Source organism: Channa argus, chromosome 4, assembly GCF_033026475.1.
Source record: "Channa argus isolate prfri chromosome 4, Channa argus male v1.0, whole genome shotgun sequence".
Lineage (NCBI taxonomy): Eukaryota > Metazoa > Chordata > Actinopteri > Anabantiformes > Channidae > Channa > Channa argus.
In genome coordinates this window covers 6,207,317-6,224,400 of record NC_090200.1, presented here as the reverse complement: position 1 = coordinate 6,224,400, position 17,084 = coordinate 6,207,317, and the positions used below count along the sequence as shown (strand labels likewise).

The following is a 17,084-nucleotide window of genomic DNA, read 5'->3' as shown; positions in this document are numbered from 1 at the left end:
ATCATTCTTATCATTTAATTCTTACGTTCTGTCCTTGCACACTTCTCAGTGGAGGAAGTGGAGGTTTATTTGTTCTACTGTTTTGCTAAATTATAAACATATTCTGTAAATAAGACCCGTATGGCAATGAAGTTCAATGCTAGACAACCCTGCAGAAATAATCTCAAGATGAGCAGCTGTCACGTTCCAGCAGCATTGACGCATGACAAAACAATCCCTTGGTGCTGAACCAAAGAGGCTACATCTACTTGATTTCTCCATTTAGATTCTTATCTAAACATACATTAAAAAAAAAGGATAAAAAGAATATAAATAGATGGTTAGTTCGGAGCTACTGATTAGACTAAACTGTTGAATTGCTACAAGAGCCCATACGTGTGCATTGTAAGGGATATGTAAAATGACAAATAATCAGCAATGTTTTTTGAATCCGTCAGTTTGATAATCAATCAATAATTTGGTCTTTATTATATAAATGTTACCAAGGTAACATCTTTACATATCCAAAGATATATAGTTTATGTTCATGTATGAGAGGCCGCAGTCAGCAAATTGTTCTGGCTTGAAACATGACTTAAACAACTCCTCCATCAATCAGCTAATTGAACAATAGCCTCAGATCCAGGTCAAAACAACATTTTTCTGTGAATATTATTTCCATTTCCCCTACAATGCACAATGAACCAGATGTGACATTTTTGCTACTTTTCACACCTAAAAATCATGTGTTTTTTATTGAAAGTGTGGTCCGGAAACCAAAGAATAAAAAAAGTAAAACCTACTTGTCACTACAAATACAGTAGCTACAGAGGTTAACTACGTTACTAAATTGTGACTGTATACTTGCCCATATGTAAAGTTTCCAAAGAGTCCACTGTTATAGACCAAACTGGACCATGGGTAAAACCACTGAGTGCAGATCTGTGACGGTGCTATAAAAGAATTTACCACCATACAGAAAACGACTAAAAACTACAACAACACAACACAGGTGAAACAACAAGCGAACAGAAGCTGGACAACATGATACACAAACAGAAAACGGTTGAATCATGTGCACATGCTCAACAGAACGAACAGCCACCGCTCTACAGTGTCTACTGTAGCTACCACAACTTTAGACATTTTCAGCAGGTTGAGGTTTGAACATGTAAGTGGTGTCTGAGGAGACCAGCTCCCTCTACAGAAAAATCTGGAGTCCCTTTAGGTCTAACGTACAAAGTCTTTTTTTTTTATTATTGACACTAGTGTACACAATCAGTTACAGTGTTAAAAAGAGAGATGAAGGGTAATTCCTCAGAAAAGTCACAAGAAAAAAAAATCCAGCAGGTGTTTTGTGATTAAAATGTAAAAAAGGACAGGTGTGCAGGAATAGTTACAAGAGTGTTACAAGAGTGACAGAAAACCTGTGCGCCTTGGATTGAATTAGTGCATGACATTTTAATGCCCTCTGTGGAGGAATAAAATGACTTTGTGGAGGTTCTTCATCTAAACTGGCAGCAGTTTATAGTTTTTTTTAAGCTTTTCAAATTGCAAACCCAATCACTCAACATACACCACATGCTACAGCCGTGGCATGTGGAATCAAATCAATACAGGACATGCAAACAAAAACTGCCACCAATCCTGAAATCACTGTATCAGAAGAACAGCCACAGAGCTGGCTTATTCCTTCAAAAGAAGTTTGGGAGGAAAAAAAAAAAAAAGAAAAAGAAAAAAGGTGTAAGCAAAAAGAGAAGCACAGGTGTGGTGCTACAGTAACTTAAACCACTTTAACAATCTAAATTTAAATAAACTGCTTTCACTTTTGGTTTATTTTCTTCTGAGAATTCGATGAAAAGATCCCTCTGATGTGTGTAGGGTAAATAAGAAGCTACAGTACAGCCAGCAGGAGGTTAGCTTCACTGAGCGTAAAGCCTGGGAACACAGCTAGCCTGGCTCCGTCCAAAAGTAACAACTTTCCCAGCACGCCTACATATAACGTATCATTTTTTGTGCTTGCTGTACAGCATAAACAGATTAGATTACAACATGTTCAGCTCCAGAGGTCCTGGAAGACAGATTTTGTGGAAAAGTGCGATCTTCTCATTTAACTCTCGGCAAGAAAACAAACTGGCCCCAAATGGGACACTATTACTTGAAGTAGTCTGATATGGGTCAAACATGAGTAAATCAACACAGTGTGTAGTTTTGCAAAAGAAATAATCATTTTACTTTTCATTTTAAACGAATCTAGCAGATTTGTCTCTGATTAACTACATGAATATAGAAATTACAACATAAAATTACAACCTATCAGTCTGTTACTGTATGTACAGTACATTAAAAAACTCTGAAAATTGAGGCAAGTGCTGTTTGGTGACAGGCAGTGAAAGGGAAGCAAAGGTGAACTCAACTTCAGTCTTCATGTATGTATGAGTACGTGTGTGTCCAACTTCTGATAATACTCAGACTTTCACACCTTACAAAATAAGATACTGTGTCCCTGTAACATTACTTTTCTTTTTTTTTTGCACTTACATTTACTTTGAGCTTCACTTTACTTGTCGGTCTACCATCCCCCTCTCGCTTTCTGTTATTCAGAAGCACTGAAATTGAGTCAACCCTGTTTCATTCTTGTACACACTGAAGACACTTGGGGCAAGACACAAATGATTTCTGAATATTTGACAAAAAACAAACAATGTGCATGTAAATTATTCACAATACTCTAGTAATAGGAAAGACGTGACAATACGTTGTGAGTTTGAGTCTAAAAAGTACAGCGTATTTAAGTTTTTTCGCACTTTGTTCTCCTCAAATATTTGGAATCATTTTGAGCCCCTTGACAAAAACAGAGTGACAGAGTGAGCGAAAACAGAGCAGAATGACAGAAGCAGCTACTTAGCTCGCCTGGTTAACATGCATTCAGAGTAAAGAAAAGGAAATGTTGAGAAAACAGTTTTGAGTAGCACTTTTCCCCAGAAACATGCCTAAAAAAACAGTGCATTTACAAAGCATGAGCATTTGTTTCAGGTTGAGGAAGACGCAAAAGCTCCAAGAAAAGAAAAGAAAACCTGACTTTAGAATGTGATAAAATCTCAATGACATTTAGACCAAGGTAAGTCAACTGACTGCTTGGTCCCCTGACATCACAGAGAATTATGGTTATAAAACAGTGTCAGTTCTTTAAGCTAAATGCTAACATACTGGGGTGGAATTTGAACCCACAGCCTTCTGCATCCCAACCCAATGCTCCGCCACTCATCCACCGTCCAGGGAAACTGACTACACATAATTATTATTATTATTATTAATTATAATTCACCTTAATATGATTAAATTCAGAGCTGCAGTCCAAACAAAAGCAAGTGGCAGTCAGCAAACGACAGTGATGGGAATGGCAGGCCAGCACACCTTCAATAAAACAGCACTGAAATGTGAAAGATAACAGAAGGTAACTACAGCCGTGGTTGTTGTGCATGCCAGGGGCCGAGCCAGGCAGAGCAGTATGGATGGTCACAGGTTTAAAGAAGTTGGTTGGTTGGCGTGTTCAATGACTTCTTGTTGTGTGTGCAAGTGAGTGTATAGCTGAGAAAGAGAGAAAAGCAATAAAAAGAAGAAATAAAATGTGAGGAAAGCCCACAACCAACCAACAGAGATAGCACGAGTGAGCATATATAATGCATTTAAGGGGGAAATATCGACATACATGGAGTATGTGTTATTATTAAATACACAGATATAAAGATTAGGGTCATGTGCATACTCGCCCTAATGATCTCACTGAGGTAAATCTATTGAAAAATGCTAAATAGAAAAGAGAATCCCTACAAACATCTCCACCAAAAACATCTATATTCTAACACAAGTCCCTTACGACACACGGATAGTGATCCAACTAAAAGCTGTTTTAAAAAAAGTGCACCAAAGAAAAGGACGTCAGCTTGGCTAAAACCAGACGCAGAGTGTTCCTCCTCCATCTCAACAGCTTACACAATAAAAACACTTTTTTACCAAATCAAACAACATTCAAATGCGCTATACATTTAAAAGGGGAACGTCTCAAATCATTCGTGGTCTGCTTCAGAAAACCCTATGAGCATCTGGGTTCCCCTTTAAACCTCTATTACCTTGCACCAACACTTCTTTTATGAACTCCAGCTATTATCTTTAAGCCCTTCTATTGCACAAGACAACAATCAAATAATAAAAGAGAAAATGCTACACGAGGACACTAGAAATGGGGAAACGTGCCAACTAACTGATCTGATAACATCTAAAGGCAACGCCGCCAAAATATCAATGTCAACAACATAATTTTTACTCTTTTGCAAATGTTAGCGGCACTAAGCAGAATCCTAATTTATCCAAATGGAAAAGACATGAATAGTAAAAATTTTGAATAAAGAGAAGCATTGCGGGAAAAAAAAAAAAAAAAAAAAAAAAAGGACAAGGTTCTCTATGACAATTCCTGAACCTCCCTAAATAGTCAGTGTTGTTTATGTGCACACACATGTACAATGAGTCATGGCACATTTTCTTTCAAACACTACCTACTGTTTAACTAAATCTTTAACTTTAAGACTTGAACTTTACTGGAAGAACTGCCTCCAGGCTTTTACCTGACAAATTGCCAACTAAAGTTAGATTAAAGTCTGTAGTATGCTAAGAGGTCTGGATACAAAATTCAATATAAAAACTGGGGTTATTCCATATACAGATAGAAATGTGAATAAGCTCAACACTCCAACAATATGTTAGAACATTTGCTGCGTGTGTGTGGTTATATAAGGATTCCCAGCTAACTTAGTGCATTATAGTGAACAAGAACTACTTCTATTTCAATATTCATGGAAATCAGTCTATATAAATGCTGCATGATTGTTTTTTTACAATTTCCTAAGACGACAAAATCAGCTCAAAACAATCCATAATAATATGCTAAAATACGATATTACATTTCCTACATAATTGGATTTATGTACTGTGTATAATAATGGTTAATGTGAGGCTCAACTTCTTCTCATCCTCTCAACAGCTAAAAACCCGACCGCCTATGTCTTCCTCATTAAAACGGTAGCATCCCCCCTCCTCCTCTCCGTCCCCACCTTCCTCCAGCTGCAGGCTGCCAAAAGAGAACTTGTTGTGAGGCAGTTTTGGGGAATTTACGCCATTCGAGTTAACCGAATTCAGGGAGCTGACAGCAGCAGGGTTGCCATACATCAATGGATGGCTGTATGCACTGCTACCAGTGTCTGACTCTGTGTCACTGGTATCTGTGCCGCTGCTGGTGGACCCGTCGATCATTTGGACTGGCTGGTTTAAATTGCTGTGTTTTTTCTGAGAGGGGCTGTTACCAGGCTTTCCTTGACGGCCAAATAACCGCTGCACTGTGCTGGCCCGTGCCTGACCTGGGACCATGAGGTTCCCAGTATGGTTACCGTTAGTTATTATCATTCTTCGCTCCATCGGGGCAGAGCAAGGGGCTTGGGAATGGAACTTGGAACGATTTGGGTCGGGGTGGTGGATTGGGGTGGATGTAAGCTGGCTGAGAATGTACGGATCGGTATCAGAGCGGTTCCTCATGTTGTTGTTGTTATACGGTTTGGAGAAATGTGGAGGTGTGTGGTTCGCGGTGACAGGGGAGTAGCTGCCATAGTGGTGTTGTGGGTAGGATGAAGGAGTGACAGCGGAAGTTTCCACAGGCACTGCGCCTGGGTGTTTGCTAAAATAATTTTCACTGTCTTCCCAGTGTGAAGCAGAGCGTGGCTGACCGTGAATACTTGTCATTTCGGCTTGAGTGAGTGAGTTTGTGCGGTGGTGGAAGCTGGTGATCACCGGGCTGGAACACTGGCTACGAGTCCCAGTCCCTAGGGGACGCACTATCGCAGCACCTCGCTTGTCGCGACCATGAAAGATCTCGTCTAACAGCGTGCTGTGAAGAGGAAGGCGGTTATGGAACGAACCTCCATTTGACAAAATTTCGTCATCGGTTAGCTCGTGACCCACACTAAAACTGTTGGACACTGGAGACTGACCTACAGCATTTCGATTACCCAGCATACCCTGCTGTTGATGCTGCTGCATCAGTCCCTGATGATTGATGTGGTAGAACCCATTAACAACCCCAAAAAGACTCCCAGCTTGTCCCCCATTGCGACCAACACTATCCCACTGCTTATTATTATTGGCTGTAGGCTTAACCTCATTGATGTCATTTGCATTGCTGTGGCCCCTGGTAGCCCTGTTGCTCTTTGTCACATCACATTCACTGTCTATGTCGCTGCAGTCTATGTAAGGAATAGAAGAGCTGCTGCCTTTGTTTGCCCTGCAGGATGGACCTGTGTTGAGGAGCTGCTGGTCTGGTGCTGATGCAGTGCCATGGTGGTTCTGTCTGTGTTGAAGTGGATCTGAGCTGGGTGCTTTCGGTGCATTGTGGAACCCGTTTATGGAGGACGTGACTGCCGGTGCCTCATCTGAACCATTTGATTCAGCTAGATGGCCCACTGTAGCAGAGTCAGGCTGGTGTCCCAACGGGACAGACATGGCACTCTGCAAATGAGAAAAAGAAAATAAAAGACAGAAAATCGGGAGAAGAGAGGGTGATGGGTTAAAGTGGAGACCAGGAGTGAGGTAAGCAAAAAGCTTTTTAAACTCTTATTTAAATGGTCTCTTTAAACTCGAACACTGAGTTGAAATAAACTGTCATTTACGGGACCAGCCTTTGAGAAAGCTCCCATTCTCACACACTCCCTGGAGCTGCTTGGTACACAAACGGCTTTGTACTGGGCCAGAGAGCAGCTCCAGATTTATGCAGAGCGACGAGACAGAGAGAAGTAATAAAAACACACAAAAAAGGGGACCTGTAAATGTGCACAATATTTTAGATACAAATGAAATAAAAAGGAGTAAAGGTCACCGTAATACCTCTTTTGGCACTTGTGATCTAAAGGAAGACGACTGAGGGGGCAGACTGCTGATGGACAGAATCTTACTGTGTTTTCTAAAAAAAAAGAGGAGAGGGGACACATGAGGTCAAACCAAGTACCAGCCAATCTACAAACAAAGAATCCTGAAAACTGGATGTGAAATTGTGTGTTTGGTGTGAAAATAGACCTTCACCTTTCAAATGGAACTTTCTTAAGCTCAGAGTCCTTCACATAATCAATGATCTGCTTCTGTGTTCGACCACTGCATTTACAAAAAGAGAAAAGCAGCTCGTGATAAAGTAATTAAAGACAAAGATAAAGTAGATTCTGCTCTTCTTTTTCTGTGTTCTCCTCACCTGAACCGGAATGAAGATCCTCTGGTGAAGAGGATGGGCTTAGGTTTGGGTTTGGGCTCCTCAAAGAGCCTAAAGAAGGCATGATACTCTACACAGATCTTCCAGAAGACCTTACAGCAATCCCTACTGGCCATGGCAAACTCCAGTGTGTCGTGATGGGAATTTTGCTGGAAGTTGCACAGGCAGATATGAGTATAGATAAAGGTAAGACAAACAAAGAAATTAAGAAGTGCAATATGGATTCGATAAGCAACATGGACTTACAGCAGGATCTGGTCTCAGCTTGATTAGGAACCTTTTGCGTTTGAAGCTAAGTTTGCGAATTTTGGACCAGTTGAAGGCATTAATTTTTGTTGTGCCCTGAAGAAAACCAGAAGAATTAGTATAAACATTTTTATCACACAAGAAAAAAAAAAGACAAATTAAATTTGAGAACCTGAGAAACAGTGAAGTGAAAATCAATTTTCATTTAACAGGGAGATCTATGCAGAATTTAATTTATCAGAAATGCAGAAAACATCTGAAAATAAACCATGGCACATTAGAATGAGAAGCCTTTCCCTATAACGGTGGGAAGTTGGGTGGAGGCTTACCACAAAACCCCATGAAGCAATTAACCAAGCTGTCATATCAGCTAAATCTTCAAGTGGCAAGCACTCTTTGAAAACCTCAAGAAGGGCGATGAAAGTGCGCACACAGGACTTAATTGGGGCCAATCCTGGTCAATGGGAGAATCCTTTTTCTCTTTGGTGTCAAACATAACAGACAAAGGTGCCAGAACCTGTTTTAACTGGCCTTCATTAAACCAATAAATGCTGACTGAAGTTAGCAATTATGTTTAAACGTGAAAAGCTTAATGCAATCGTGTCCTGCTTCATGTCCCTCTGATCATGACTTGAGCATATGAGGCTGAGTAATAATTCAACTTATGAATTTAAGGAATTTATAGCTCTGATAAAAAAAACAAGATCTGCAGCCTCTGCAACAACTGAACAAATTCAGGAATTTGAGGTAGGTGGCTAAACCAGGGTCTGAAACACACTGCTGAAATATGCATCTGTGACTGGTTAGTTCTGCTCCAACCATATGATCAATGCTCATGCTTTACTTTAATTGGCTACTAAGGAAAGAACTTTCCAAGATGTAAGCTGGCTCTTTGTCAAGCGGGATTCTTTTTGATAAAGTTTAAGATAAATACAGAACCAAGACTTAAAGGTTTTACCTGGAAAACCAGTACCCCAGTGTGAGCCACGGAAAGACTGAGGTTAGTTCCCTCTCGGTCCTTTGCAGGGTGCAGGCGGACTCCGTACATCTCCAAACGTCGAGCAACTTCCAGCAGCTGGTAGTCGGACTCTGCTGGAGTCTGCCCACTATGGAGCAGAGTGATGAGTTAGTGAGTGAGTGACAATGTAACATTCATCCACTTTCTTTTTATATTCCTTTTGCATTTAGATAGAAGGTTACCATGACAACAACCAAAGAGTTTTTCAGCACTGTTTCAGGAATAATATGTCGATATTTAAGGGAATCATGATTCTTCTTCCTTCACCTACATCGTCATTGTTTCTACCTTAAATACTAGATGTCAGACATGACCCATTCAGGCCTCAGTGTGAATATATGAACAAAACACAGTCTTAAAAATCACTGTGCACCATCTGACAGCGATGCCCACGGTTGGCGGAAAGAAATCTACCACAAAACAAGTGGCTTTCCTAACAAAATCTTAAAATAGCTTCCTGTTTCCTGTATAAGCTGCTGAATTAGCCACTTCCTTCCTGTGTCGGCAAGAGGACTTTGTCCACGGAAGGAGAATGTGATGCAGAGTGTGACTATGACGTGATCTAGTTTTCAGCTCTTCTCTATTGTTAGGAAGCTGTTTAAGGGAGATCTAGATTCCAGAAAACTAGGAAACACATGTCTCCTTTTTTTTGCTGACAGGAGCAGTGTAAAAGAAAATAAGTGCGTGTGTTTGTGAGGGTGTTTGTGTGGTCCAGGGGCATGGAGGAAGGGTCAAGTGGTGTGTGAGTGGCGGGGGGAATGATTAAAAGTGTGTGGGTACGTGTGTGTTTGAGCAGTGGTTTTTAGAGCAATACACATCTCTGCAGGAAAGAGACTTGGGTGTAATTTGATAATGTGTGTTTGTGAGTGCACATTTGAATAAACAGATAAATATCTCTGTGGGTCACAGCTTATGTGTGTTTATGTGTGCGTGTTTTTGAGTGTGCGTGTGCAAAACAATGTCTTTTGACACCTTCAAGCTTAAAGCCACCAGGAAACTGATTAAATCTCAGCTTTGTCGGAATAATCACCAGCTATTTGCAGGTAAACAGTGCTGCTCCTGTGACTTTTAGAACGACCTGACCGTCAGCAGCTTACTAAACACACAGCAACTATGTCCTGCTCACATCTACACAGCGTTTCCCACCATGCAGAGTGAACACAACCTTCTAAAACTGTAACCTGTACATACAGCGAATGCACGTGTTGACTTTGACGCAGTAACTCACACATGCTTGCGGTGGCAGTCAGTGATCTTGTCCCTGATGGCGTCCTGGTCGGGCAGGTACTTATTGTGGAGCAGATGCTGCCAGCTTTGTGTTTCATCAAAGTCCCCTATCTCGGCTGATGGGGGTAGGGGTGTGGAAGAAAGATAGGAGAAAAGAGCAAGCAGAAGGGTGAGAATTCAATATTCATTGAGTCATGTGAAAAATGGGCTAAGATGGAGATGTGGTTGAGAGAGGGTTAAATAATTTATTTGGAATCTTATATACACTCAACCTCAGTCTACCCGGGTGCAGAGCAGGTTGTTTGTGCGGGTGCATGTGTCTCCATCTGCTCAATACCAGCAATATTAACCCTTTGTACTGTACCACCTACAGGTGCACACACACCAGCCCTGGTGGTTACCATGGCAACCAAGCACTGTTCTTTAGCATACTGCACTGTAGTAAACCGCCACTCCCTGTGAGACTGAATTGAATCCATCAATTCGCTGCGGTGAACGCAGATAACTTGATGAGCAGGTGTCTGGGGAGGTGATATAAATACATACAGAAAGACAAACCGCTGACTTACAATGCCTATTTCATACAAATATCGTGCATAACTTGACCGGGAATACTGATGCTTTATGTAACTAAAGAGAAAGAGTATGATAGAGAATAAAGAAATGGAGTCCTTCATCTGCATGAACTGCCAATACAATCCCAGCAAGTATCTGCTGTGCAGGGGTGCAGATTTTAAATCCTATTTTACTCATGAAGTCTAAATTGTCCTCCTCCTCTCCTAAATCTCTGTATTCATTTCAGTTTGTTTAATATCCACTTTGTGATCACACTGTACTGTGTTTATTCTTTGTCACTGTATTTGTGGATCTCTCTTGGTCATATTTTGTATAATTGCATTCATTTGCTATTTCGTGGGTCAATTTTCAATTGCTAACCTTTTTGGTCATTTTGTGTCCACATTTGTATTTTTGTCTCTCTCTGGTCACTTTTCAGTAGGATTAAGCTCCTTTCATGTCTCCTGTAATCCGTTTTGTACGATTAGCACTTACACTGAATGATGTGCGAGACCATGAGAGCAGCACTGGTGTCATTACAGATGAGAAGACCACAAGCCAAGTCACGTTTAATCTGCAGGGCAAACAAATACCTAAAAAGAAAAACATAGGTTGAGACAAAGAAAGAATAAAACACCCAATGTAGAGAGAAAGCAAGGGGTTATAGTTAGTATAAACTCAACAGCTAACAATCTTAATAGCAATTATTACCCTTTTTACACACTGAAGCAAAAACTGCTGCTGCTGATAATATTGCATTTAGTGACTCCAAACTAATCCCTTACATAAAAAAAAACTCTGTTACTCATTATCTGACACAAACACGTACACCCAGTATGCGCATGCTGCCAAGTCATGACGTTTTTTTAATCAAAATCATTTTAATCATGGCACCATAAATTTGTTCCAAAAGGATAATATACTCCATAAATCCTCTTACTGCTAACAAAGTTTACTGGTCTGACATCGGTTTTTTAAGAATTTGGAACCAATTTAAGGTAACAATGAAAGAAGGACAAACACTATGTGGTAGCATGAGGAAAACTAGATGCACTCATGCATGTGTGCATGAGTGGGTTATTAATGGAGCACAGCAGCTTTATGGGATTTCCAATTTAACCTTTGTTACAACTGTGTGGTTACCTTGGTAATAAAGTTAATGAGTGAAATTATTTTTCCACATTGTTTTATTTTTGTCTAAAGTGAAAGAACAGCAAGTGGTTTTTACAATCCAAGACCAGTTTAAACTCCCAAAGATACAGTTACGAAGTTGCTGTTGTAAAGCAATAGCAACATAAAAAACACAAACAGTAGTCTGTATAATACCACTTTGTTTAACACATCAACTTTTATTAACTTTTTTATTAAAGCAACAGTGATTGGCCCATGTAACATCTAAAAAATAAAAGTCTAAATGAAAACTTTCTTCCATCCGTCTATCAGCGTATTTGGTCTGTCTGTGCCCATATTACCCATCAAAGGAAAAGCTGACAACAGAGAAACACTGTCAGAGACAAACAAAGGAAAAAGGGCTGTGAGCCCACTTCCTGTTTAACGCTGGCATGAGCTGGCACATAATAAGACAACATGAGATCAGTGGAATAAACTGGTCATCTGAAAAGCCTGACAACTTCAATGGAAAACATTTAAAGTGGTGATGATACTCTGTTATTGAATGAAATTAAAACTCTAAAACTTTTCGTCCTGGCCAATTTGGCCACGCTCATAGAAGTGTGGTTGAGACGCAACTTTGTCAGGGATACTACAGAAGAGGAGCTGGTGCATCCGTTCACTGTGCAGCCAAACAAACTCCTATTGTTTTTGCAAAAAAAGTTAGACAATAATTACTGTTGCTGCCAGAATTGCAGCTTTCATTAATGTTTTTGCATAAATTAAAATGGGTCAGTGAGGAAAACTATTTTTAAAAAATATTACCAAGGAGCCATCACTTATTTTTTATACACAGTTTCAGTGAGCAGCAGCAATCAACACTAATAATCTCTTGTTACCGCTCCAAAACAAGAAGCACCAAGTTCTTTGTTATTGAAATTCTTTTAATCTAAAGCAGTGGGATCATTGCTTTAGCAGATTATTATAGCTGCAGCTGAAAACTCTTCAGGACTCTCAGGATCTCAAATGGGCAAGTGTCAATTTTAGCAAAAACATTACTGAAATGAAATTAATTAATCATGTCCAACAATTTTCTGCCAGTTATCCAGGTCACATATATTTTACAGATTATATCATTGGAGACGTTTATTTACACTGCTGGAAAGTATAAAAACGTAATACATTTTTAAATTATTATAAACTATATAATCCTAACTCGTCTCTCATGTAACTCCATACTACTTTAGATGGTATGATCAGGAAATTGCTACTGCATTATGTTCTATTTCGTATTTAAATCCAAGTTAAAACTCAGATATAACTTCAAATAACACTGCACAAACTACAGCACACACACCTATGTAGAAAACATGTAGATCATCAAAATCTTAAGGACTACAACTGTATGTATTCTTTAATCTCATGAGATCCCTCTAGGATGTGTGCCATTATGGTCGCTTCCTGCTTGGCTTTGGTCTCATGTAAATCCAGCTGGATAGTACGAGGGAGCCATAGCATCATGGAAAAATGTAAAAGGTCAAATGATCCTCCTACGTCTGTTTTGAATATGAATAAGCTTAGACAAACAAACAGTGCAGTTCACTCTAAGGAGATAAGCAACCAAGCAAAACAAAAAGTCTGACTTTAATATACTGATAATTTACATTTTCTAAACAAAAAGGTGAAAAACACTGAGCCAATCGGCGGAAACATCAACATTTGTCTTCCAATCTTTGAAAATGCTAACAGGACAAAGAATATGCTTCTCACGATAAACTGGATGTCTGAGGTCAACATACCAATAAATGTGTGTTCTAGTGGTGAGAAGTGGTGAGAGCATTTGTTTGATTTCAGCTGGTGAGCCTGGTTGCCAGATGACAGATTTCTTGTTTGGGCCCAGAAAATGAAAAACTAATTCTTTTTGATGTTACAGCATGTGGATATAAATGTGTTACAAATGGTAAGCAGCTGACCAAGCACAACAGAAAATGTACAACACAAGATGCAATGTAAAACAGATTTTAACAAGACCTCTGCTTTATGGTCAGACACAGGTGGTACTTAAAAAACCTCTCCTGTACGACAGAAAACAGTCCGGCCAGACAGAAAACCAAATGTAAAACAGCACGTCTTTTAATTAATCCTCTTCAGAAAGGTGTGGTTTCTGCGAGGAGGAGACCTACCGAGTCAGCTCCTCCATGAGCTGTGTGTGGTCAGGAGGGAAGAACTTCACCACAAAACGAAGGATGGTGTTTTTAGGTCCTGAAGGAGGGAAATGATGGGATATGGTTGGGAAGGAGTAGATGGGAAAAGAAATGCAGGGGGGGAAATTATTACTACATTATCTCCTATTATCTATCTAGTTTCAAAAAAAGATTTCAGTCCATTTGTGTTAGTAAATGATTGTAATTCACTAGACTGACTGCACAGACTCTTAGATTTAAAACTTGATTACCCATAAGTATAAGTAGAGTAAGATGATGTTTAATTATGATACTATGTTTAATTGGCAAAATTATACTCTTGAGCATTTCTATGGACTATTTAATGAGAGACATATCATATATCGTAGACACAACAAAGCTGAGCTACTTACGTCTGACCTGTTTCAGAGTCGGCTTCAGAAGATCCAGCCATACCTGTGGAGGCAGAGCATAAGGTAACCATCATTACTGTGCTGTATTGTGCTTTGCATAAAAACCAGGGCTGTCAACCTGATATTAAGGCATATTCCTTTTAATCCTGCTAATCTGCCATTAACAGGGCTCGACAACAGCGAGTGACTGAGTAGGACACACACAAACACACCAAAGCCCCTTTCAGACATGCACTGTATTTCCTTTTGACATTACTAGGATTTTACCCAGCCAGCTCCCTCGTGATGTTGGCTACATGTCTGGAAGGGAAACTCCAGACAATGTCAGGACCGGATCCTCCTAAAAGTAGTTTACTAGAACATACATCGAACAACCATAAATGCAAACCGGCTCTGTCAGCTCCGTCGTGTGGATCAACCATATTGAGTTTGTCTCTAACTGCTATCAATACATTAAAACAACAACTGTCTGTATGTTATGATGACCATTTATCCTGGTTTGTAACTAATTATGAAAAGTCTGCAATTAATAAAAAAATGTGGTAAAAAAATGTTTTACTGGTGTGACAGCCTTAGTACAAATGTTTGAGGCTGAAAACATTGAGGCTGGCAGTTTTATAAAATATTAGGTTTTGCGCTAATAAGGATTTAATTAAATTCATAATTGTGCCTTAAACTGCAATGTGAAAATAATGAGTTTGAGTCTAAGCACATGAAAATTGCTTCTATGCAGCTTGTGATAGCTTTTGATGGAAATGGCAAATGGTCTGCACTTATATGGCACTTTTCTACCTATTGGCACTTAAAGCGCTTTACACCGCTTTTCATTCACCCGTTCACACTTGCAATCGCACACTGATGGGAGAGCTGCTATGCTGCTGGCCAACACTCAACGGGAGCAAATAAGTTGGGGTGCGCTGATCAGTGTCTTGCTCAAGGACACTTTAACATGTGACCAAAGCGTACGTTTTAAATAAGCAGTACTTTTTACACTTCTTGTACATCTTTATGTATTTTTGTGTGTGTGTTTATGCATTGATAATTTCTTTAGCATTGCATCATTTGTTCCACCGGTCCACTTCAAAACAGCTCCTCAGATGCCTGAGGCATCGAAATCACACAGTGAGTGTCTGTATTTGTGTATGGTGATGCTTTTTATGTGTGAGTCAGTCTGTCGTGTAGCTCTTTCACACACCAAAGGGGATGTGACTAGCAGCCAGAACTCCAGTAGAGACACGAGCATCTGAAAAGTGCAGACACACCTTCTGGCTTTTGACTCCATTTGTGCAAATTATCCCAACCTGTGGCTCCTTCATGAAATAGGTGGCAACGAGGGAATCTAGGTAAAAGCTGTGATGTTTCAAATTCACATTTGAAAAAGAAGCTTTGAGCAGAATGATAAATAAATCACCCCCATCACATGTGACTCATGATGACCTCTGAGTGCAGAGTGTGCGCCCGTGTGATTAAAGCTAAAGTTAAACTTGTGGGAAAGCAGAAGGAAACGTTGCTTCAAGCACTTAAACTCAGCCGCATAGAGGGGAAAATTCTCTGAATGTACTGTAAAAATAACTTAAGATGCTTCATGTAGAACGCAATTCAATTTTTAACTAAATACATAACATTTAAGCAGTATAATAAGGTATACTAGCCAAAGGTGCTTTTAGAAATACTGCAGTAAAAAAAGAATACAAACATGCACGTTTGCTTAAATTTAAAACACAAAACATATCTGTGATGGTGATAATCTGTGATAATCTATGGTAATAGGGTCTTACGGTCATCTTCCGCTGGTCTTGGTACTCCAGTCCAAAATAGTCTCCCTCGGTCAGGTTGAGATGGGCACAGACAAGGTCAAAGAGCACTTTACCGGGGGAGCGTTGCTGGAAAAACAGAATCAGAATTAGAAAAATTACTTAGATTAAATTAAAAGAGCCTAATAAAGAATTGCCAATTATTTTCAACCTAAACTAAAAATCGACCGCAAACTGGTAAAACACAGTGAAGGAAGTCACTGACTCAATATTGCCAAACAATCGTGATGCAGTTTTCTCTGACAAGCCCTCCCCTCACTTAACAAGCTGCTGACTTTTAACCCTGATTTGTGATCGGGGCCTCGGTATGCACCTAATGAATAGCTGGAGGCCAAGGCTCAGCTGGGAGTATTAAGAAACAACTGCACTGCTGTGTGTGTGTGTGTGTGTGTGTGTGTGTGTGTGTGTGTGTGTGTGTGTGTGTGTGTGTGTGTGTGTGTGTGTGCGTGTGTGCGTGTGTGCGTGTGCGTGGCTGTTCTCTGTCTAATTGTCCAAGCACACCATTGTTTCCTCTGGATTCATTCAGCAGCAGGAACATCACACCAAAAACATTACCCAAAACCATGAGAGTCAGACATGGAAGCAAACCCAAAACTAGCCCAGAATAATTTTCTCCAGGGCAGTTTAAACTCAATGGTGCCAACCTGTCAGTCTTCAGAGTGCATGAAGTCCATACAGCATACAAATGTTCATACAGTCGACTAGAGGCTTATGTTTATACAATAAGGCTCCAGTCGAGTTTATGTGAAGTTATAAAGACAAGCATTCTTTCCTTTGACAGGCACACATGGGCAAAATCACAGATTATGACTTTGTCAACACATCTAAGATCCGAGCTGTTCTATAAACCATCACATAACTTCATGCTGGACTTGTAAAGACTGTGTATTGCATGATGCCGGATTTTTATTCTGCTCTGAATATGTAGATATATGTCAAATAAAATCTAATAAAATAAACTTTAAATTGCATAAAATTATGTTCAGACACAAGATAGATTTCCAGTGTAACATTAAAAGTTAGGACTTGTTGATTTAATTCAGTACATTCACCCATCACTCCAAAACACACAACAGGCAGCACAGACTACAGAGAAATGAAAAATCAGAACAGTGAAGGGAGAAGTGTGAGCCAAGTCTGTCACCATCTGGCTACCGTGTGTGTGTGTGCGTGCGCGTGTTTCCATCTGTTTGTGTGTGGTCAGTCTGCCTGCATGGACACGCCTACATTCTG

General features: G+C 39.9%; 1 protein-coding gene across 3 annotated transcripts in view; it reads right to left on the bottom strand.

Annotated features, from left to right (window-relative positions):
* The window catches only part of LOC137125794 (FERM, ARHGEF and pleckstrin domain-containing protein 1-like), a 48,942-nt gene that overhangs the window by 10,594 nt on the left and 21,264 nt on the right, over positions 1-17,084 (bottom strand). For all 3 annotated transcript variants that reach the window (XR_010914207.1, XM_067501810.1, XM_067501809.1), the window contains exons 3-13: positions 15,816-15,920; positions 14,038-14,080; positions 13,625-13,703; positions 10,827-10,924; positions 9,778-9,892; positions 8,490-8,637; positions 7,532-7,627; positions 7,268-7,434; positions 7,105-7,173; positions 6,910-6,985; positions 6,324-6,534 (exon numbers count right to left, since the gene is read on the bottom strand). Coding sequence is in view for 2 of the 3 variants with exons in the window: in XM_067501810.1 (XP_067357911.1) it covers positions 6,324-6,534; positions 6,910-6,985; positions 7,105-7,173; positions 7,268-7,434; positions 7,532-7,627; positions 8,490-8,637; positions 9,778-9,892; positions 10,827-10,924; positions 13,625-13,703; positions 14,038-14,080; positions 15,816-15,920 (1,207 nt within the window). In the remaining variant the exon portion in view is untranslated. The remainder of the gene's footprint in view (positions 1-6,323; positions 6,535-6,909; positions 6,986-7,104; positions 7,174-7,267; positions 7,435-7,531; positions 7,628-8,489; positions 8,638-9,777; positions 9,893-10,826; positions 10,925-13,624; positions 13,704-14,037; positions 14,081-15,815; positions 15,921-17,084) is intronic.